The sequence below is a fragment of the Cornus florida genome, unplaced genomic scaffold (genome assembly GCF_030987335.1).
Source record: "Cornus florida cultivar Cherokee Brave unplaced genomic scaffold, ASM3098733v1 CherokeeBrave_3.0.0_Hap2_Chr11, whole genome shotgun sequence".
NCBI lineage: Eukaryota > Viridiplantae > Streptophyta > Magnoliopsida > Cornales > Cornaceae > Cornus > Cornus florida.
Genome location: NW_026775581.1, coordinates 121,843,382 through 121,867,084, shown reverse-complemented (window position 1 = coordinate 121,867,084; position 23,703 = coordinate 121,843,382). Strand labels below are relative to the sequence as shown.

General features: G+C 34.4%; 1 protein-coding gene across 7 annotated transcripts; it reads left to right on the top strand.

Moving 5' to 3' along the window:
- The first annotated feature begins 664 nt into the window (after nucleotides 1–664).
- On the top strand, nucleotides 665–19,518 carry LOC132286336 (GPI ethanolamine phosphate transferase 2). Of its 7 annotated transcripts, none has more exons than XM_059788655.1 (18): nucleotides 665–880; nucleotides 1,019–1,112; nucleotides 2,463–2,507; nucleotides 2,617–2,784; nucleotides 2,873–2,957; nucleotides 3,059–3,165; nucleotides 5,773–5,853; nucleotides 8,642–8,694; nucleotides 8,794–8,896; nucleotides 10,387–10,530; nucleotides 10,818–10,914; nucleotides 14,172–14,397; nucleotides 14,497–14,590; nucleotides 14,757–15,794; nucleotides 16,192–16,284; nucleotides 16,402–16,694; nucleotides 18,438–18,708; nucleotides 19,145–19,518. In XM_059788655.1, the coding sequence occupies exons 1-17, from the start codon at nucleotides 756–758 to the stop codon at nucleotides 18,589–18,591; spliced, it is 3,000 nt and encodes a 999-aa protein (XP_059644638.1). In that variant the 5' UTR covers nucleotides 665–755; the 3' UTR covers nucleotides 18,592–18,708; nucleotides 19,145–19,518. The 7 variants fall into 7 exon arrangements, with proteins under 7 accessions (XP_059644638.1, XP_059644639.1, XP_059644637.1 ...); XM_059788656.1 differs by having other exon boundaries at nucleotides 19,068–19,518; XM_059788654.1 differs by having other exon boundaries at nucleotides 19,064–19,518.
- Nucleotides 19,519–23,703: the final 4,185 nt, after the last annotated feature.

Here is a 23,703-nt window from a genome sequence, read left to right as displayed (position 1 = left end):
AATGGGAGTGTAGAGCTGTATGTGTTCTTTTTGTTTTATTTGTATTATTTATTATTAACTCATTATTGTGATTAATTCATTGAAGCATGTTTTTAAATTATCGAAATAATTGTTATTCTGTCTCAAACGTATCTCTGTTCATGTTATGTTCAAGTTGTATTTATATCAAGACACTATTCCTGTTAAATACGGATTTGATCAAATTCTATATGTGATCAATGAATTATAATTTGATTAATTTCAAATCGAGGTAGATAATTAGAAATAATTTATCAAAATCATCGTCAACTAAATAAACCTAATATGTGAATTATGATTAATTTGATTCAATAATTATCTAATATGACATAATATAATAAAAATATAATTCTCTAATCTATTCAATTTTTATTTATTAATAAATTGAATGTAAATTTTATTCATAATAACCCATAAAATTATCAACTCGAAACTCTGAATTCGAATTGGGTAGACGTGTCCGGGCTCCCAAGCCTCTAGACACGCAGACACATCGAGTATCCATACGCCATGAAAGCATCAAATAAGTGGCACTTGAGACGCTTACGTGGCTTAACGGTTTAGAGGAAGTGTCACACTTGGCAATAAAATTACATGTTTTGAATAATGAAATGACATGAATACCCTTCCATTCTAAGAGAGAGCCGGGATCGCATCTTTTAACGCCATTCCCATCCTCCGATTTCATCAACATTGCTCGTCTTTGATCTCTCCGGAGACCGGTGGACCTCTTTACCATGTCTTCACTAACGTGCACGAAACTGACGTTGTGCACCATAGCCGCAGTTCTTATTCAGATCATTGGTCTCTCACTCTTCGTTCTAGGGTTCTTCCCCGTCAAACCAACACTCTCTGGCTTCAGGTAAATTCGTTGCAAGAAAACGAAATTAAGATCCTTATCTTTTGTTTTACAATTCTTTTGGTTTTTGAAAACTGATTTTTGTGATTATTTTGTTTGCTTTTTTGGTTTGTTATTTTTGAATTGTTCCGAACATCTCAGTGGTCCGGAGAGTTTTCGTTCACCCGAGGGCAATTCGATTGAGGATCAAAATGTGACAAATCTGTCTCCCGAACAGCTCAAATTGCTTTATCAGGTTTGTTACTGTCTTTCTGATGATTATTTCATCGATTTATTGAGACCTTAGCTTTAATTCAGTGGACTGGTTGTGGTCAGTAGCGTGCTAGTTAATGTGCTTTACTTTTGAAAATGATTAGCAGTTCTTGATTGGTGTGGGTGTGCTGTTTTGCAGTTTGAATGGTTAGTTTTAGGTGGATTAAATGGATTGATAATGTATAAAGTTGCATTGTAATGTGGCTTCTAGTTATATTGATTGATCATGAGCATGGTACTGGATATGTCAGTTTCTGTTGGTGTGATTGAAGCATGAATTTCAGGATATAATCTGGAACTTGCAAAACTGGATCTGCCACGACTCTTGATTGCGTAGGAGTAGTTGTCACAACTTCATGGCTTGTAAACTGTAATGCCCGAAGGTGGAAGATGGAGTTGGGAGGAGGAGAACAAGAGGAGAAAAAGGGAACATGCTTTACCTCACCAACATAGTTTGGCCAAAATCTGGGATACCAGTTGGATGATATCTTTTGACTGATTGAACCATACAGGCCACAAATATAGTAGCAAAAATCTTGATAATGAGAGCTTAATATCTTTTAATGTTTTCCCTAGTACATCTTGAGACCGGAGAGGATTTGTTCAAGATTTCATTCTTTTAATGGGTAAGAAATAGAAAGAAAGAAAGAAGTGAAGTGTAGAAGCCCAACCAACAAGGGGCTAACTTAAGGAGGCAGACCCTCTGAAGAAAAAAAGAAAAAAACTGACTAACAAAATGACCCAAACAACAAAAATAAGGTTGCAACTCCACAATAGGTCAGGGAAAATACATTTATCATCCATTGGTTGTAAAGGCCATAGATGATTAACCGATACTTATAATCATTGTCAAACCCTCTTCGATTAAGTTAACCGATACTTGTTTCACCAAAGCAGCAAGATCCTCTTTCCTTGTAAGCCTTGGAAATGATTTACTTCAATTTGGTACAAGCCAAATGAACAATCTGGTTTCAGTTGCGTGGGTTAGTCAGCAGCCTGCAGTTTGCTGTAACAAGATGCCATGTATCCTCTGTAAACTTGCATCCGAAAAGCAAATGATCATGTGTCTCCAGATACATAGCACACAGCAGTTGAGATGTCAATTGTCTGTTTTAAAAGCGGGGTGGTCTTACAAAGAATTTCAAAATAGTGTATATATATATATATATATTTATCCTTTTGACTTGCATTTTGTTGAATTTCTTGTCAAAAAGTAAAACCAAGTTGATTCTTCAAGCTCTGTTACTTAACACTGTATAATCGTGGTAGAAAAATATATTAATTAGGCTTTTAGTTTGTGCATCTACTATTTCAAGTTGTATTTCTGGTGCAGGAAATGTCTGAAATCCCCCCTCCATTTGACAGATTAGTATTAATGGTATGAGTTTGATTTTCTTGTTTTGAAATGAACAGTTTTTGAAAAAATACACATATATTGTTGCATGGAGGATAAGCTTCACTTTGTCATTTCAATTATGTCATTGTAGGTTGTTGATGGTCTTCCAGCAGAGTTTGTGCTTGGGAAAGATGGTCAGCCTCCATCTAAGCATTTGATGGAAGCTCTGCCATATACTCAGTCCTTGCTGTCTAACAGAATGGCAATTGGGTATCATGCAAAGGCTGCGCCTCCAACTGTTACAATGCCTCGTTTGAAGGTGACTGGTTCTGTCATTTTCCTGAATATGCATTATATATTTGACTCTCAAATTCGGTTGCCCCTATTTTATTGACTTGTATTACCAGGCTATGATGTCTGGGGCAATTGGGGGTTTCTTGGATGTGGCATTCAATTTTAACACACAGGCTCTTTTAGATGACAATATTATTGGTTAGTTGGTGCACACGTGTTAAAATTTTCTTATTGCTTTAGTGGTCTTCAGTTAGTTCAATTACAAATGTAATTTAGTTGTTCTACATAATGTGTTTTAGGCCAGTTTTTTAGTATTGGTTGGAAAATGGCGATGTTTGGTGATGAAACATGGCTAAAGTTGTTTCCAGGATTGTTCACAAGGCATGACGGAGTTAGCAGTTTCTATGTAAGTCATTTGCATTATTGGCATTGTCATACATTCTTATTCTAGTACTTAACCTGCTTTTTCCTATTTTCTCTTCCAACTTTCACTAACGAAGGAAAAAAAAAATGCATGAGGAATGAATCATGAAGCAATTCAGTGACAGTGCCAGGAATTCACTTGCGGGGGACAATAATAAAATAATTTTTTTGGACTAAAATAATAGATATAAGAACTTAATATTGATTAATAATATTTTCATTTGTAACATAAATTTTATATTAAGCAAGATTTTCATACAAATTGAAGAGAAAAACCATGTATATTTAAGTACAACAATTATACAAGAAAAACAAATTCAAATGTGTGCATGTGATATAGTACATTCATCATTTCTTCTTACAGTATTACTAAGAATTTCCAATAAGTTAAATTAGTAAGGGCTCTACAAACCTAGAAAGTCCTTGCTTGCAATAACTAAAATTAATGAATGAAACTCGTCTTTGTATTGGGAACTTGAATTATTTTTAGTGATGTTCCTTCAAATAAAAAACTAATTGATAATTAGACTGAACCAAATAACTAAGGGAATTGTGTGCTTCACATTATTGTCTTTATAGGTGTATACTCATAATTATCAATTATCTTATACAATAAAAGGGCATTATTTTGTGGCTTCTTAGAGATTTTGATCCTTCATTAAAGAGATAATAGTTGAAAGAGAACCAATAGCATAGAAGAAGAGAGGATTAAAGATGCAGATTTGGAGTGTTCATTGACTAGAGCGAAAGAGAGATAATGAGATCAAATTGGTGATTAAAATTAGGAGTGTGGGTGTGTGTATTAGGGACGCGTTCCCCTTTTGAACACTTTTCTAATATTTTTTTTACTTATCAAAAAAAAAAAAAAAAAAAAGAAGTGTGGGTGCAGTTTTAGAATTTTAAAATTCTATATATACAAGATGGAAATTAAATAAAATTGAGGGGGCAATTGTAGGGGCAGTTTTAGAATTTTAAATTTTATAAATAGAAAAAAAAAAAAAATTAAAAATTGAGGTGGAACTAGTCCCCTTGAGCCCCCACACGGCTCTGTCGGTGTGGACAATGTCCCAATAAAATTCCCCCTTTCAAAAATCTCTCTTAACTGTTTTTTCTTTTCTCTTTTACCTTTTTCCCTTTAAAGTTTCTTTGATCGCTTCAAGAAAATTTGCATTCACTTTCTTCAATCGAACCCTAATTTTCCTCTTCAAAGTTCTTTCATTTTTATTTTTTCTTCTTCGTGTTCTTCTTTTATTTTATTTTCTGTTGTTAAATTCTTTTATTCTTGCACTTATATATGATTGATGTGTAATAACATTTTTCTCACTTCTTATTTTATTTTATTTTTTACCTCTTGTTCATTAAATTTCACTGCAATTTTATGAACTTAATGTTCATATTTTATATGTTTGAACTTCTTACTATATGTATTTTAGAATAATGACATAGTATTTGAATCTTAGTTACTGAAATTCTACTTTTTGGCCTGCGGTTTTGCTGCCCTGGTAGTTGAAAAAAAAAAAAAACTAATTGATCATGCTCATTGCATCCCCACTGAAATAAATTCCTGACTTCGTCCCTAGCCATTTGCTGATGGTATAGTTTAAATTGAGAAAACTAAAATAGGATAAATTTTAAATAGAGTTTTGGAGAGAATCTCTTGAATCAAGAGGTTCAAGGATCACTATAACTAAAACTGATTATATGAAATGTAATTTTAGTAAATCTAGAAATATAGTTATGGATTTAATAAGATGAAGGGTTCAAAAGATATCAAAAAAATGAAGTTTTTCATTATTTAGGCTTGGTTGTTCATAGAGGGAGAGACTTAAGATGCTGTTACTCATAACACTAGAGGAAGATAGGTTAAATGGAGGAGTGCTTTTGGCATACTACGAGTTGGATGTGTCGGAAGAGAAGAAAGGATAAAATTGGAAAAGAATACATCCATGTGGAAGATATAAGTAGAATACTTTGGGAAGAGAAATTGGTGCTTCAAGCCCCTAGATGTAGAACAACAGTTTTCAAGTATGTGCTGCAGATTGTTTTGCCTTGTTTCTCCCTTACCAACATTATCCAGTGTATATAAAAAGCAAAATATACCATGCAGGAACTCCAGTTTCCCATTATAAATGAGAACATCATTGTACAACAACTGGTCATTATTCTTATTAGAAAGGAAAAGGGTGTTAAGTATTTCTTATGTTTTATGTGAAGAAATAAGTATTTTCCACCGAAAGCACAAAAATGAGTAAGAATGTAGGAATGCTATGGATTTAGTTCATTCACTGGCAATACATCTGATATCTACTATAGGACCTTTAGCTTAAATACTTCCATAGTTAACTAATTGGCGGGCGCTATTGGCCAAATTTTAGGCTTTATCTAGGTCAATAGGTAAAAGCATATAAGATGCGGCTGGTTCCCAGTTTGGTTCTCCCTGCAATTTAGGCAGTTCTGGAAAAGTTTTTAGGCCTGCTGTTCAATGTGTGGTTCCCTGAACATTTCATGGAGTTATATGTTATTGTTGCTACACCTACTTAAGGTTCTTCAAGTCCCAATTTTATAATATTTACTTAAATACTTGTTACAGGTTAAAGATACTGTACAAGTTGATCACAATGTTTCTCGTCATCTGGATAATGAGCTCAACAGGACTGACTGGAATCTTCTGGTATTTTTTTGTCTCTATTTCTAGTCGATAGTTCTACTCTAGACTGACCATTCCATTTGTAATGCATGAGTCCACCAAATTTTCTATTTTACTGTAATAGGCACTCATGTATATATTTCTATATATGTATATTTATGTTAATTGGTCATATATATGCATCAAAAGCCTAGTACTTGTGTTGGACAACTTCTTAATTGTAATTTAAGCCAAAAAGGTTCTTCTTGCTACATGCTTCTTTTATTTATTTTTACAAAAAAGACATTTTCTTTTCTTCCAAGGAGTTGCTTTGGTTGATGAAATTCTTTATAAATGGTTTGATGTTTATTCCTGTAATGTTGGTTCATCCTTAATTACCAGAGTGATGTTTATTGGGCTTGTTAGTTGTTTGGTTTATATGTGAGAGTTTGCAATGCTAGTACTTCTTCAAGAAGTGAACTTTTTTTTCAGTTCATTGCTTGTTGTTGGTTTCCTTGATGGAGTCGCCACAACCAACAAAGCTTGAAGAGTTGTGTGAATTTAGGAGGTGGCCAAGTTTTACATTTATAAAAAGCCACTACTACCTTTCTCTATATAAAATATAGATAGGGCGAGTAGGGATCGTCCCAAGGGATTTGATGGTGTATCGAATTGTGAACTATGGTAATTAGGGTTAGTAGGTCGAATGATCACACAATTGTTGATTGATTGGTTGATTAAGCTAAATTGAATTCAACTAAATAAAATAATATGAGGTAAACAAGAGAGAGAGATGTCTTGGGGTGTAGAGATCACCACCAAGCGATACTTTTCTATACTACTAACAAGTGATCAATTGAGGGTAATGGATGTGTTGCAATATGATAAGGGTGTGTGTGCATTAGGTTGATTCAATTGGCAAGGATGACAAATCAAGCAAGTATTGTCTAAACATCATGTGAAGAGCACAATATATCTAAATAATAGAGCATATATTGTCTAGACAACATGGGGTTAGCACAATAGATCAAAACAAGTCATTAATCCTTCATTAAGCTCACAATCCACATGCAACACAATATTAGAGGAATATGCCATTTGGACTCACAAGCATGGAACATCAAACATCAAGAGTAGATTGTCCTCCCATCTAACATTATACTACCACTACACTAAATCTACACTACTAGCATGAAAATAAAGCTATCTAGACTAGGGGAGAGGCACAAACCATCAAGATTAGGCATAAACCATCAAATGAACCAAAATAGCATTCATTAAGCATATCATCTTGATAATCTCTAGATCTATAGCATCACTACACATGGACATGCATCAAAAACACTAAATCTAGAGATAAGCACATGAATATCCTACTCTAGCATACATAGACATATGGGTAGAATAGAATAGTCAATTGGAAGCATTAAACCATACAAACCATGAAATAATCAAGATTTATATATACATGAATATCAAGATGTATCATACAACACTAATCCCTCAATAATACACAAGATTAGAGTATAGAAAGCATGCTTGGGGCTAACTCTAGCCCCAAGAAGATGTCTAGCCACTCATGGTAGTGATGATCCAACCCTCAAGGGCTAACTCCATGGCTGCTCCTTGTTGGTGAAGATCTCCTCCAATGGTGCTCTAACTTCCTCCCTTCTTCCTCTCCAAGAATAGCCTTCAAGATGATTTTCAATGTGTGACAAGAGACTCTAGACTCCTCTCCAAAAAGTGTATTATATTCCTTATATAGGTAGGTCAAATACACCCTATGATGAGCTGTGGTCGTGCAAGGCATATTCTCCAATGATTGGGTGAAGGACGGAATAAATGAGTTAGACTTTAACTTTTTCTCGCTGGAGGAAGTTCGATCGATCAAACCTTAACTTGGATCGATCGAAGATGGGTTCGATCGATCGAACTGCATCTTGGATCAATCGAAGTGGTCTGACTCCTCCGGATAAGGACAAGGCTGAGATATTTCGAAGATATTTATGGGGAAAAGGACAAAAGTGGTTGGTAGGCGTACAGCTGTGGATAAGATCAATCATTTGAATAGGACAAAAAAGGGCTCGATCGATCGAAGGTGATGTTGGATCGATCGAACTTGGAATTTCAGCAAAGGCCAAGGTTGGATCTATCGAGAAGTACTGTGATCGATCATAGATGTTCGATCGATCGAACTCTAAGTTGGATCGATCGAACTTTTCAGCTGCACAACTTTGATTCCTTTTTGCTCCTTTCTTTCTCCACTTTGCTCCCTCCTTTGGTTTATCTCAGGATTGCTTTAATTAAGCTCTTATTTGGCTGAGTTAGCTCAATTTTGGGATTAGTGCCTGAAAATATAAATAACACGTAATAAGTCTAAAACGGCAAAGTAAGATAGATAAAGGTACTAGAATGCTTAAGCTTAACGGGTTTAAATGCGCACTTTTCAGTGCTCATCATTGCTTACACTCAAATACAACCCCCAACCCCAACACATGCACTCACACAGCAGATTAGTATGATTTTACATGTTTCAGATAGACTGAATACACCCGTGTGGGGCTACTTTTGCTTGATTGCTTATCTCAAAAATTGTCTAATCCCTGGGTTTTTTTTTTTTTTTTTTTTGAATCCCTGAAATTTATGTGTATGAATTATAATATTGATCTACTATACTTTGCTGAAGTGTCAAATGTTGTCTTTGGTTAACATTTTTCTCAAGTTATTGTGCTACATATATAGATTAAAAGTATCGTGTTCCATTGATTGAAATTTGAATGGTAAACCAAATTCTTTTGCCATCACTTGATTTTCACTGAAGTTGTCCTTCCAGGTTCTTCATTATCTTGGCTTGGATCATGTTGGACATATTGGTGGACGAAACAGGTAATTCCTTTATCCTTTGCTCTAGCTTAGTGCTCAAAAAATGCATTAGGGACTAATTGATTCTGGAGCTTCACCAGGTTGATTGTTCAACTATTACAGTGTTTTGATGGGCCCCAAACTCAAGGAGATGGATGAAGTAATTAAGATGATTCATTTGAGTACTATTCAGCCTCGAGATAATGATCATGGGCACACACTTCTGGTTTGTTCTAATCTGTTCTAGCATCTTGTATTAGTGGTATTCAATGGATATATCATACATAAGTAATTGTAACCTTACTTACCACTTGAAGTGAATATGCATATACATTATGGCAATTAATGAAAATTAACAAGATCATCATGGGGCACAATTCTGTGAGAAATTCTTGATCAAAGTCATTTTGCCGAAGACTGAGGCGATTAAGTAACAGTATTACCTATGGGTAGCACGACAAATGAGAGTTTTGGCACCTTTAATTCTAGCATGAAAACCAGAGGATTATTCTCTAGAGATTTTCTATTTTCTTACTATTATATTTTTTCATAGGCAATGGGACTCCATCATTCTAGCTTCTTGAGATATAATCCCTTGGTTTTATGAGGATGCATGTGTAGGACTGTGGAGTATGTACTTGTTGACCAGGCATCATATCAGATCAATATGATATAACCAAATGTAATGATGGGATGCACATTTTGAATGGTATCACACGAGTAGTCCTGTTATATGACAGCGCTTGGTACATTAAAATGCATAATGCGACATTTAAACCTCCATATGAGCTGCTGCTTCCGGTTTTTCCTTTCAATTCTTCTTCTACTAGCAATGAACTCTTTACTGAAGTTTCAGTAAACTGGCTACTTATTAATGACCAACGACATCCATATCATAACATATTTTGTCTTATGGGACACCTTTTTAGCCCATTGACACCTGTGTTACACTTATTGTTTATTCTTGAGTTCCCCATATCAGATATTTTATTTTATGTTGAACACTCAGGACATGGGCTGTGTCTTTGTGGCCGTTGAGGTTTTTAATGATCAAAACATGATTTAAGGTGAAAATCTATAGGCAACTGCTCCACAGTTTAATTTCCACTTCCAACTGAGAGAAGAAGAAAGAAAGAAAGAAACCAAAAAAAAAAAAACACATATGCTTCAACATTTTGGGCTGGAGGATACTTAATTACCCGCATGTAATAGTCACAATTACAACTATAATTTAACACTAGTGTACACTTCTGTCTTTATCTTATGAAGGTATTTGTTTTTAATTCTGCATAGATACTCATATGAGCTAAATTACAATAAAGTTCTTTTCTTTTCTTTTGGATGGTGAATCTGGTTGTCATTTTATATAGTTTATGTCCATTTGTTTTGTTATTTTGTTTTATTTTAATTTAAATGTGCAACCTATTCAGATGGAAGTGGCGGTGCACCATATGCAACAATATACGATCTTTTTGTCTGATTAACATTCCATTGCACTTACCAAAAATAAAAAGGCTCCTTTGCCAATTTAAGGCTATCATCCGTTTTGTCTTTCATGCTCAGAAGTAAAATTTGTTTACATCCCTACTGTATACTTTGGACATTACTGCACTCAACTATTCGATGTTTATTAATGTATGCTGTAATGGCAGCTACGCCCATTCAAGGATTTAAATATATTAGTTGATTTTTCTTTGTTTTAAATTTCAATTGTAGATGATAGTAAGCGACCATGGCATGACTGACAATGGAAATCATGGTGGTTCTTCACATGAGGAAACTGACTCCTTAGCAATTTTTGTTGGCCTGAGAAATTATGTCTCTGATTATGCGACAGCCAGCCATAAGACCGTTAACCAGGTTTGGGGCAGCTGTATGATAACATGCTTATGCATTTATTTTGTGCAATATGCTGAAGGTTCTATCTAGATTTGGGACAATCTTGCCCTCCCCTCATAACATTCATGTGAATGGCAATCTTGTCCAAATCACACTTTGTTTCTTCTGTTTTAAACATTTGTTTAAATCTTCTTGTTGTCTATTAAAATTCTTATCTAGCATATATTTGGTTTGCCAACAGGGAATTTTAAATGGTCATTGAGTTGGTTGTGTCTTTTTATCACCTGCCTGTTATTCTGGTTATCCAGGTTGACATTGCACCAACATTAGCGCTTCTTTTTGGTGTGCCAATTCCTAAAAACAATGTTGGCATCCTGGTTGCTGAAACTTTTGATTCTTTGACAGGTTAGAATTTTCTTTTTTGGCAAGTGAAAGGTTATTATTATTATTATTCTTGATTTTGTTGTTTAGTTTTTTTTTTTTTTCCTTTTTCAGTTTTATGGTTGATAAGATAAAATGCAGAAGTTAGAAAAGAATCAAATCTGATAAATAGTATAGAAAGTAAAAGTCCAATTAGAAGAAAAGAAAGAAAGAATAAAGTGTTGAGAGGTTAACACAGTAAGTGTTATCCTCTTGTTTAAAAATGTTTAAAGTGTAACTTGCATTTCATCCCCTGAAGGCTCCAGAAGATTCTTTATATTGATGTGTTGACATATTTCATGCTGTTAAAAAAAAAAGGTAGCTTAAATTTTCTAGGTTCATAAGCATGCTTGTTCATTTTTCTCTATTGTGAGAGTTCTAAGAAAGTTTCTCATTATTGTGATTTTAGGTTCTCCTAGCTTAGTTTCTTGCTTCAATTTCATCTTGCTATATTTTTTGCATATGTTAAACATGTAGCCCTTATTCTTGGTTTGGTTAATTTGGAATCCAAATGAATCAATTCTTACAATTGATGTTGGATAAACACTTGAATGACATGCCTATAATTTACCATTATTCACAGTGGGAAAGAATTTGTGAAGCCATAGAGTGTTTTTATTTATTTATTTGCATTAATCTGCTTATCACTTCAGTCAGAAAGATTAAGTGTTTCGTATTGTCTTACACCTACTAAACTGAGAGGTTCATAAGGTGTCTTATAAGATACGAATGAGTGGCAAGTAGGATAGAATAAGAAATTCTTCTGTGAGATGTTAGAGGAAACGGTAATTGAAGTCAAAATGAGGGGAAGTTATCTAAGTTGGTTTGTTCATGTGCGACGATGATTGACAAATGCACTCCTAAGGAGTAATTTGATGTATGCTCAAGGCATTGTGAGGACACTAGGAAGTCCGAAAGGTCATAGTCTTCTCAATTTACATAAGCATGATAACTTATGAAATATGATTTGGCCCTTGAAAAGCATTTGCAGACAATGAAATAAGATCATAGCAAGAGTATTTAGGGCCTTTTTGGTTTAGTTTTTTCAAAACAATTTTCAAGTATTCTGGAGAACTAAAAGAGACTGTTCTCTGAAATGAGTTCCCCCCTCCCTTTATTTATTAACTCTGTTTTTACGAATGGTCTAGAAAAAAAACTGTCACCACCCAACAAACTGTTTTATGTTTTTATTTTTATATTATTTGAAAACCGAAAAATTTATTCAAAACATTAAACCAAATAGACTCTTAATGTTCTACACTCTACAAACCACAGCTATGATATTCTTGATGTGTCGTAGGATATGCATTTTGTGGTATGGGAGCTTAAATCAGAACATAGCATGGATTTGCTTTGAACATGTTGAACACGAGGAATGAAATGTTGTGTTTATAGGCACAAGGTTTCAAATTTTATGTGAGACTTCATTCTTTTTTATGCTATAATTTATTAGATAGTGAGTGAACAAGTATACACATGTTCATTTATTTGTGTATGATTATGCGTGGGCATCTAATAGTTATTAGTTTATCCAATGGGTGGGGGTGCATGCTAAAGACTTTTGGAGGGCGACTCCCCTTTGTGTTTGGTGGAGTCTTTGGAAAGAGCGAAATAGAAGATCTTTTGATGGGAAGGTGGCCTCCATTGGGGCGCTGAAATTCTCTATTATTTGTACCCTTTTTTGTTGGGGCTGGGGGAGAAATTATTCTTCTCTTGTGGAAATTGTGGTTTTTTGGGGCTCTTTGAGTTCATAGGTCTTTTCCACTTTCTTTTTTCTGGTTTGTGTACAGCTCTTGGGGTGCGTTCCCCTTTTTGAACGCCTTCTAATACATTTTACTTATCACAAAAAAAAAAAAAAATAGTTTAGAATTTTTCTTCATCAAATATTCAAATTCATAATGATATTTTTTGGATGGTTATTAAAATTGTTATTAGCTTCCACTTAAAATTCCTCCCTGAGTACATATTTTTTTAGTACTTCTAGTTTTTAGTGTTTTTGGAGTTATATTTCTCTACATATTAGATTTTGTAAAATTGGCATGCCTTTATAACATGGTACGATGTATGAAGTTGATTTGTAGTTTTGAAATAAGAATTATGGATATGGACACAAAACAATACCTGCACCTTAACACTGCAAATCTTAAAAGGGTAGCATGCATAGTCATAAAATATATATTTTTGTATAAAAGTTATATTATATATTACGACTGAAACACAAAATTAATGTATAATTTTAGCTATCCCTTTTGTGCAGAGAAAGTCAAGGACTAGACATATATTGGTATGCTTGCATTTGTGTGTTTATGTGGAATTTTAAATGTGTGTGTGAGCTTGAATGTGCATGAGGGTCGTCGGGCAGGCGCGTGCTTGTGTGTGTGTGTGAGAGAGAGAGAGAGAGAGAGAGACTGTACTCAAACATGGTAGAGCCTTGGTTTGAGAGGTCTTGAGTTTAGGTCTCCACATTTGCATCTGTTCTCTCTCTTGCCCTCTATTTGTACAAGGTTCATGTGCGATTGATTGTTGCTCATTTTGGCTCAGGTTGTTGAAGCAGGTAAGTAGGTAACATTATCCTATGCGCCTATGTGGGGTGGTGAGTTGTGAAGATTGGAGATAGACCTAACGTTTGGTTTTATTGTACATGAAGTGGCTACTCTCATACTCAAATTCGTGACCTCACACTTTTCAATCCTTGCTTTTACCATTGCACCGAACAATGACCTTATTGGTAGTCTAATAATATACACATAGTTTGATGACTCTCCTACTCTCTCGTCCATTCCTTCAATAATATATATATTTTTAATATTTCGTTTTTTAATTAGCCGAACTTTATATATATGTATATATATATTTTTCATGCTAAAAGAAAGTATTATCCAATGGTGAAGATTCACTAGTCTCATATTACCATTTGTGCGAGAAAATGTTGGGTATTTGTCAGAAATGAAGAATTTTATTACAGCAAGATGAAATTAAGAATTGATAGTTATCAATCTTGTTCTGTATAAAGATATTACAGCAAGATGAAAGGAGGGTTCTTTTAATTTCATTATCATCAGATCTCTTTCTTTTTTCTTAATTATTTATTATTATTATTATTATTATTATTTTATATAAGTAATTATCATCAGATCTTTTAATTGTCGTTATGCTTACATCTTTTTTTTTTTTTTTTTCCAGAAGTTTTTATGCTTAATCTTCCCTTACAATTTTGTACTCATTATGCTCGAGTGTTACAGATGACCAACGACTTAGAGCATTGGAATTAAATTCCTGGCAGTTGATCAGACTACTACATGCACAATTACCTGATTTATCATGTGGAAGTTTTTCTTATGACGATTTTAGGGATTACCAAGGGTCTGGGATGAGTAACTGCGATGGTGCTGCCAAGGAGATGTTTTGTTGCTTATATTTAAATGCTGCTGCTCTTCACCAATCCTGGAAGTCCAAAAAAGTCTCCAGGTGGTTTAAATTTGACATTATCCATTATAATTTTTTTGAAACAGTTCAATTTAGAAAAATACTGAAGCCTTGCATTGCCTTCTTAAATTATGCAAATAGGTCTAATAGTAGAGATGACTATAGCAGCACTGTTTCTGCATATCATGATTTTCTAAGAACTGCAAGCGAGTGGTTATCACACAGAGCAACTGATGTATGTTATCCTCTTCTAATGGTTATCTGGTTGATCCTTTCGCATGAAAGATTGACAAGAAGGTGTTTTCATTTTCTGTTAGCGGACGACAACATATAATTTGTTTTTATCCTTAGTGTTTCGTTTCATTTTATTCCTTTTATTTACAGTATTTATCATACTGCAGAAACCTTTTGGCCTACTTGCTTCTGGAGTGGCAGCAATGCTCCTATCATGTTTGGTATTATCTTGCCTTCTTTTTGGTTTTGGCCAAGAAGTTCACATCAGGAAAAAGAGTCAACTTTCTAATGCAAAGAACAATATTCACAAGTGGAAGTTAGATGAGACTTTTATTTTTGCCATTGTCTTGATCCTTGTTTTAAGTATGGGATCTAGTTCTATGGTAGAGGAAGAACAATATATATGGTATTTTTTGACATCCTCATTTTATTTGGTATTACTGCGTAAAACAGTGCAGTCCTTCACACCAGAAACTATGCAACATTTACTCAATATGCAACATTTACTCAATACGATCAATGCGCAAGGGAGAAAGATCTATATTCAAATATTTTCTGTGATAGTCCTCCTCATTTCTGGAAGGATTTTGAGAGGCTGGCATCAAGGTGGTGTAAACTGGACTCATCTTCCTGACATTTCAAAGTGGCTTGAGCAGGCAGGAAATGATTATGTAAAATCGATCCAACTGGTATCAGGGCTCCTTGTGATCAGTTTAGGATTATATGCTCTATGTCTAATATCGTCAAAGAGAAGTTTTTCTGTGGTGGTTGGACTCATCTTTTTAATTCCAGGGTTGTTGGTTCTGCAACACATGTTAAAGTATCAGGATGGCGCATTTACAGCATCTGGTTCTAGTGCTACCTTAATGGCACAACTAATTTATGCAATTCTTGGTACCTTTTCAATTGGGACAGTTATTGCCTTACCATGGGTTATGCCTGTTCAGAATCCTAAAACCTGCTCAGTTCATGATTGCTACTTGTCAAGTAATGATACTGCTGACACTAAAAGCAAGTTTCTCCTTGTGGGATTTACACGTTCTGCATATGTGATTGGGTGGGTATACATATTCTGCTGGTGTCTTCTGCAGCTCTTGCTACAACAACCAATAAATTCAATGCCAGTGCTGTTGCTTCTCTTGCAAATGCTGGCAATTATTTGTTACTCTTCTAACAATTTCCTGCATTCAGAGCAGTGGGTTGAGGTCAGTCATCTCCATACCTTGATAACATGTGGTATTCATTGGGTATTGCTGGAAAATACTGATGTCAGTTTAATATCACGGTCAGGTTTAATGGTAAGAAATATATATGGTTGGAGTTGGTATAATGTTGAACATTAGGGATTTGTAGACTAGAGAAAAAGAAGACAAATTTGTTATGGTAAATTGTAGGGAGAGAGAAGAGTATAAATAACTTGATTGACCCACTAAAGCATGGGGCTTCCTTTTCTTGGAATTGTTGCCAATGCAGGTTCCCAATATGGACCCACTAAAGCTTAGGTTACTTTATGTTTAATTTGTTTTGTGCCAAATATCTCATTTGGTAGTGCAACTGCTACTTCAAGTGCTAATTGTGGCAACTTCTGTTTTGTTCTCTCAGGTTGCTGCGCTATATTATGTGGGAATGGCAGGCCATTTTGGTCTTGGTAACACCAACACTTTAGCTACCATTGATGTTGCTGGAGCCTACATTGTATTTTCTCCTCCCCTGCGATAGTTAATTGATACTTCTGTCATGCTTAAGCATTGCTATCTGCACTTTATTTAAATGTCATCCATGGTAATTTTTCAACATTGTTGACATTGCCAGGGCCTGTCAAGTCACTCAACAATACTTTCTGGCATCTTAATGTTTATTATCACCTATGCTTCCCCGATGTTAGCTCTTCTTAGCCTAGTGATGTACATCTCCATGAAGGGCACGAGCTCTCTTGTGAATCTCAGGAATGCAGCGAATGCTGATTTTGGACATTTTCTCAAGATGACTGTTTTCTCTCCTTGCCTGGTTCCACTGGGCTTGAATTCCATTCTTTTGGTTGCATACACCATTGTATTGCTGCTGATGAGGAATCATTTATTTGTTTGGAGTGTCTTTTCTCCAAAGTAAGTTTCCTTGAACTCAACTTTGTTTAGATTATGCATGTTTAGTGTACACATAGCAAGTGGCATCCTATGGCATGGGGAGGGGCAGCTGTACCATAGATGTTCCTGAAACCTTGAACTTTCCTGTTATGTTTACCTTCAGATCAGTAGCACTCTTTCATGGATGAATAAACTCCAGGGAAAAAATCCACCATAATAAGGCTCCGTTTGGTGAGGAAGAAAAAGATACTAGAAAGTGAAGTGAAAGAAAAGAAAACAACATTTCCTTTATGTACGTGGACACAATGAAAAAGTTTCAAGAAAATTGTAACAAAATTCTGGAAAACATAAAATTTACAAGAATATTTTTTTTACTTACCGAAATTGTCCTTATTCACAATAAGCAAAAAGTTCACATGGATTTGTTTCAAATGAACTAACTTTTACCCAATTTTTTGTACTACATTTTTAGAAATATAATATAAAACTCAATATTTTCTAACTCAATTTTATAGACACAATAAACAGTTCACACACTTAAACACATGCATATGGTTGATTTTGTTAGAAATAACATATATAGTTGGAAAGTTTCACAAATTATTTATTACTTAGACTTCATATCATGTCAGAGCTCTACTTGCTATATATGATAAAAAAAATGTGCAACCAATCATATTGATACCAAAGAAGTTGGGAATCTATAACAAGTATGTAATTTTTCTAAACCAAAAGGTGTAGTGGAGGAGAGAAATATTGGGGATAATAGGAAACTAAAATATTAAGGACCAGTGGACCACTTTCATGGGAAAAGATTATTTCTTGTGTTTTATGCAGTAAACGTTTTTGAGAAAGTTAGCCAGTTGTGGGAATCCTAGTTTCCCGGAAGTCTTTTTCATTCTACCCAAACTCCTAAAAAAATTGGAATATATCATTTCCTTTACTTTCCCTTATTTGCATCTAATAAACCAAAGCGTAAAACTCTTCTGTTTGGATTTGATGATATTTCAGTTATATCGATTTTAGTCCTTGGAAACTGTCTTTTTCTTGACAATCAGATTGAATTTGATGGAGGATAAGCAGAAGGCTTGAAGAGGGAGTGCCCCCATTTCTTTCTTGCGTTGTAAGGGGTGAGCAAGGGGAGAACATATCATAAACACAAACATGGAATGTCTGTCCTTAAAGAATAATGGGCTAAAATTATAGTAATTCTTTGGAAGATTGGAGTTCCATATCTTTATTTTCTCAAACAGTGACCTCAACTTACTAATGAATTGCCATTTGGTTTTCTTAGAGCTACTCTGACTTAAATGTGCACCCTATTTAAACTTTGAATGATTAGTTTGGCATCTCCTTCAATATCCTTTATGTATAATCCCTGGTTTTAGCTAGAAGGTAACCATTCCAAAGCCCCGAGGATTTGATGATTACAACTGAAGGATTATTGTTCTCACTCAACCAGAGTGGATGATAATAGGCTTTTCTAAGCTCTCCATGTTGGCTCCTTCCCTTCCAGAGTTGATTTTGACTGACCAATTTTTCAACAGCGTTAAATGAACTTGCTAAACTAGAGCTTGATCCAGTTTCTTTCAGATTCGAGCTACGGGGGTGGAAATAGTCTAAATTCAGTCTTGTTTCTTTTTGTGCAGCAGAGAATAGAACAAGCATTTTGAAAATCACTATATAGCTTTTTAGATGCATATTTTTTTATTTTATTGAATTTCTCATTTCGTATTAAAATGAGCAGCATGCTTTCTTCCCCAGGTTCCTGTATGTTTGTGCTACAACTGCTTGCGTGTATTTTGGGGTATGTGTTGTGGCTTCAACCGGAATTTATACTTGCTTGGTGTTTGCATTGCGGAGAAAGCTTCAGGGCTCCAATAGAGATAATTTGAGGGAGTGCACAGTGTGCCAATAAACATAACTTCAATTGTCAGAAACAAATTTATGCCAGCTACTCTTTCCTCAGGCTTTTGGTTGGGTTCTCAAGCAAGTTTTGTAGGAAGTGATATAAAAATATATTACAAAGGAGAAGGTAAGCAGCTTTTCACAGTTATTTGGCTTTGTTTTTTATTCATTTATATTTTTGAACAGGAAATAATACATTGAGTTGATTAGATTACATTTTTTTCTCGTTACCACAAAGAAGAAAAAAGAGAGAGGGTTTGAATCACTCTCTCCCCTTTTGTTCGTTGAATAGATTTGTTTATTTATTGGTCCCTTGGCATGGTATTATTGGTGGTTGAATTTTTTGCTTTCATTTTAGATTAAAGATACAGATTTGTTTCTTCATGGCAAATATTTTATATTTGGAGAACTATATGATGGCACCTACATTTACATATTAGACTTGCTAGACTTTTCTAATTGTCATTTTTTTTTTTGGTTAGGTAGTGTTTCTGTTATTGGTCACAAAGTGCAATTTTCAACATTTCTTCTCAACTATGGCTTTGCTTGGCTTTATGTATCAGTGAAGGGCAAACTTTCTGAAATGGTTAACTTCTCATTCTACATGGCATGGTGTGGTTCCAGTTCAGATGTACAATCTCGGGCATAGTGGTATGTAACCTATGATTTTGTCTGTACCATGTTTCACAGTGTACCATGTTTCACAGTGATTTATGCACGCGCGTATGTGTGCATGTGTGTGTGTGTGTTTTTTTTTTTTTGGGGTTAGATTTAGAGTCTCATTTGGTGAAGCAATGTAATGTGTGGTTGAGAATACAATGACATTACTTGTAGTCAATGCTGAAGAGGATACTGCGACTAGAAGTAACTTTTGCATTTAGGCTCCGTTTGTTTGGATGTAAAATATTTTTTAAAAAATATAAATATTTTTATTTTCTGGTGTTTGGTTGTTGTAAAATATTTATGAAGAAAAAAAATATTACAATCTAACAAAAATAGCTTATTCATCAATTTTACAAGCTTGTCCAATGGCTCGACCTCAATCTCGACCTACACTTTTGTCGAACACAGAAAAAGCAAAAAAAAAGAAAATATTTTGCCTAAAAAAGAAAAATCTTTTTCAAAGAATATTTTACGTTGAAAATATTTTACGAGTGATGCCTTACTTGCGATGTGTTTATGTTTAGGTGCTGGTTGTTTTGATATCAGTTAAACTTACCTTGGAATGATTTTCAGAAAGTTCACATTTGTTTCAGGAAATTTTGGGAATTAATTTTATCCCTCTATATTTGTATGCTTTGAAATAATTGCATAAAGAAATCATTATGGTACATGTTAAACTCCAGAATCCAGATGCCAGAATACCTTATTATTAAGGGTTTCATTCATGTTAACCTTAATGAAATTTATAAAGAAATAAATTAATAAAAATAGTCTCTATACTTCTTACCGTGAGAGGCAGTTCTAGTTTTGTCATACTATACTATAGTGTTCATATTTGAAAACAATAGTCTTCATGTAAAATGATTTGAAAATTTCAACCATTTGAATTGAAAAGTGTTTTAAAATGTTTTTATCATGTTCAATTGTAAAACCAGAAGCTTGTATAACTGAAGTCAAATAGTGAAGAGACTATTTATAAAACTAAAAAAGAAAAAGAAAAAGAAAAAACTTGGTGGAACTAATTTGCAGAATTTTATTTCAATAAGAAATAATAATAATAATAATGTGTAGCTTTTTCAATAACATTCTTGTTTTATCAGTTTTTTTTTTGTTATTTTCTTTTATTTTTGCCTTTTTACCTCTTTTGTTTCTCTCATATTCTTTTTCAGTTGGTGCTAACTACCGGACAAAGTATTTAAATTCAAACCTTTTGACATTTTAAAACGCAGTAACGTATTTTACGTGTGTTATTTGGTGGGCAAAGACGTTTCCAGCCTGGAACCAATAAAGCAGTGAAGCAAGAGCTTAATCGTCAATATATTCTCACATAAAATATCAAAATTTGACTTTCTTGTCACACATCCTTGTACACGTACTTTTCATGGGCACCTCTGGTGATTTTTTTTTTTAAAATTATTTTTATTAATTTATTATTATTATTTTTGTCTCGAGTGTTCTTTTAAGATACGTGGAGTGCAATACTCTCGTTACATGAGCTTGATGCAAGATCACTTGTTAATTCTCACCCCTCTAAAAGCAAAAATCAATATTAGAAACCATATCTAGTTTGTTTTGTACTAATTAAGAGCGTTAGTAAAGTTAACTGAATATAATAGAACTAACTTTTGGTGTTATTAGTTATAAAGCGACAATTCATTCTTGAAATTATCATATAACTAGAATGAGGAATTGCCTATGGAAGCTGTGATTGTTTAATTTCGAGGATTTATTGGTTCAATATTTATTTCTTTATTTATTTTTTGGGCGGATTTCTTAGAGCAATGGTTTAGATGTTAAAGTCTTAATAATTGTAATAAATGTTTCTTTTGGGAATTGTGACTCGTACTGTGAAAAGAAATCTACTTCTTCTATCTGAAAAATATAATATCTTTTGAGGAATCGTGACTTATTTCGTAATAAGTTCGTAAAGTTTAAAGATACTCATTTTTAAGAAATTATTATTAATACTTGATGGACTAATTAAATATAAATGATCCGATTGAAAAAATGACCATGTATATTAATATATTTCAAATTGTCGTGATCCGAAAATTTCTAACTTTTCATTAAATTAATCTATTAGATGTCAAATGAACCCTCTAATAATTTTTCCTCATTTTCGGCGTAATATGAAAACTCTGCCCATCTGCCATGTACGAGTTGCTTTCTACTTTGAACTTGGGATCAAAAGGTTTGGTTGGTCAAACCCTAAAACTGGCACATCAGAGGATTTGAGACAAGTTTTGTCACGCATGTCTGGGCTACTTAATTTGTGCACAATTTTTGGTCAAGGAAAAGGAAAATTGAGAAAGAGAGCATTTTTCAACTTGGATAGTATATGATTTCTCTCCTCTCCATCTGGATTAATGATCAAAGTTTGATCAACTTTTGCATACATACTTATTATCAAATCAAAAAGTTTCCTCCGTTTAAAATCCAAATAGAAATTACACCGAAAAGAGAAGTGAAAAAGGGAAGAAGCACTCAATAATGTGTTGGATAAAGAGGAAGTGTAAATGATTCCTTTTGTCAACCACACAAGTGACCACCGTCCAGCTGTATTTGATTGAAATTGTGATTTCAATCTCATTATAATTGACATCAATTACTAGTACTATTTTGTTTGGATATGGACACCTCAAATTAGGAATTTTAAAATCATAAAATTTTCATATAAAACTTCAATTTTTAAAATTTTTTACAAATGTTATCGCATTGTCCCAATTTTATTGTTACTTTTGGTGTGCATGAATAGAATCAAATGCAAATAGGAATGAAATGAGAATGGGAATGGAATAGAATGATCATTTTCATTCTATTGTCTGGTTGTAAAAAAGAAATGTGTAAGAATGGAATGATAATAATCATTCTAGTGTTTGGCTAGACCAATTTAAAATTTAAAATAGAATAAATTTCAAATTAGGTTATCCAAAATATTCGTCTTAGTAACAAATAAATTAAATTAACAAAATGACATTTTTCTATAATTTTTAAAAATAAATGGTGGCAGTGGCAGTGGTGGATGGTGGTGACAATGGTGGTGGAGGTGGAAAGCGATAGTGGTGTAGGTGATCGTGTTGGAAGGTGTTGGTGGTGGCAATGGTGGAAGGCGGTAACAGCGGTATTGTTGGAAGGTGGCAGTGGTGCTAGTGGAAGGCGGTGGTAGTAGTGTGGTGATGGTGGAAGGTGGTGGTAGTGGTGGAAGGCGATAGCGGTGGTAGTGGTGAAAAGTGATGGTGGTGGCACTAATGGAGTGATGGTGGTGGCACTAATGGTGGTGGTGGTGGTAGAAGGCAGTGACGGTGGCGGCAACGGCAATGGTGAAAGGTGGTGGCAGTGGTGGAAGGCAGTGGTGCTGGTGGTGGTGAAAAGCGACAGTGGCAGCGGCGGTAGCGATGGCGGTGGTTGCGGCAAAGGAAGGCGGTGTTGGTGGTGAAAGGAGGTGGCAGTGGTGGAAGGTGGTGACGGTTGCAGCAAAGGAAGGTGGTGTCGGTGGTGAAAGGAGGTGGCAGTGGTGGTGGTGGAAAGCGTTGGGTGATGGTGAAAGTCGGTGGTGGAAGGCAGTGGTAGTGGTGGAAGTCGGTGGTAATGGTGATAAAAGGCGGAGGTGATTGTGGTAGAAGGTAGTTGTGATTTTTGGACTTAGAACATGAGGGTTTTTTGAGAAGTAAAAAAAATTTATTTCGGAATAGAATGACCATTCCATAGGTTTAGTTGTGGAATGAATTTTTATTCCAATAGAATAACCATTTGCACTTTAAATTGTATACCAAATAAAAAAATGATTGAAATAAGTATTCTATTCAATTTCATTCCTGCATACCAAACATAGCATTAATGAACATAGCATTAATGAATAGTTAAAAACTTACTAAATGACTAAAAACAAAGATTCATCAATTTTCGGTCTTTCCATGCCTAACTTCTTCCGCCCTCTACTTTTACCAATAATTTTAGTTTCTTCTCTCACATGTATGTCTCTCACCCTCTGTTAACTAATGAATGGTCAATTTTTGCTAGTTTTCAAAATTTCAAATATAAGATAGAAAAAGTTGGAGTTTCCAAAATGGATGTTCATTTCGCGGCACAGAATGTACTTTGAAAGATTGAAAAAAAAAAATTAAAAAAAATAGTAGTTCGAAATTTTTTTCATTTGGTCGAAAATTGATTTTACCAGTATTATAATCAAGGTTAATTTGATTTTCATAAAATGAGATTTTAAATCTTTGAATAATGATAGAAATAGTGGGATCAATCTGACTAATTTTAAGTGAGTAGATACTAATGTGTTTATATTTCATTTTTTCAATTAAAAACCAAATCTTTAGATTAGACGAGTACAGGAGTAGTGTTGGAGTCAAGGAGGAGTGTGAGGTCAAAAATGAGTGCGAGTGTTGCAGGTGTGGAAGAGCAAAGCAGACCAGGCTGCTTTTCTTGGGAGCCCAAAAGACTGGTGGGT

What these genes read in the sequence shown, in the direction of transcription:
- LOC132286336 (XM_059788655.1), top strand. Translation starts at nt 756, where the DNA reads ATGTCTTCACTAACGTGCACGAAACTGACGTTGTGCACCATAGCCGCA. An exon ending in TTACAATGCCTCGTTTGAAG is followed by an intron (nt 2,785 to 2,872) that starts GTGACTGGTTCT and finishes TTGTATTACCAG; the next exon opens with GCTATGATGTCTGGGGCAAT. An exon ending in TATCACACAGAGCAACTGAT is followed by an intron (nt 14,591 to 14,756) that starts GTATGTTATCCT and finishes ATCATACTGCAG; the next exon opens with AAACCTTTTGGCCTACTTGC.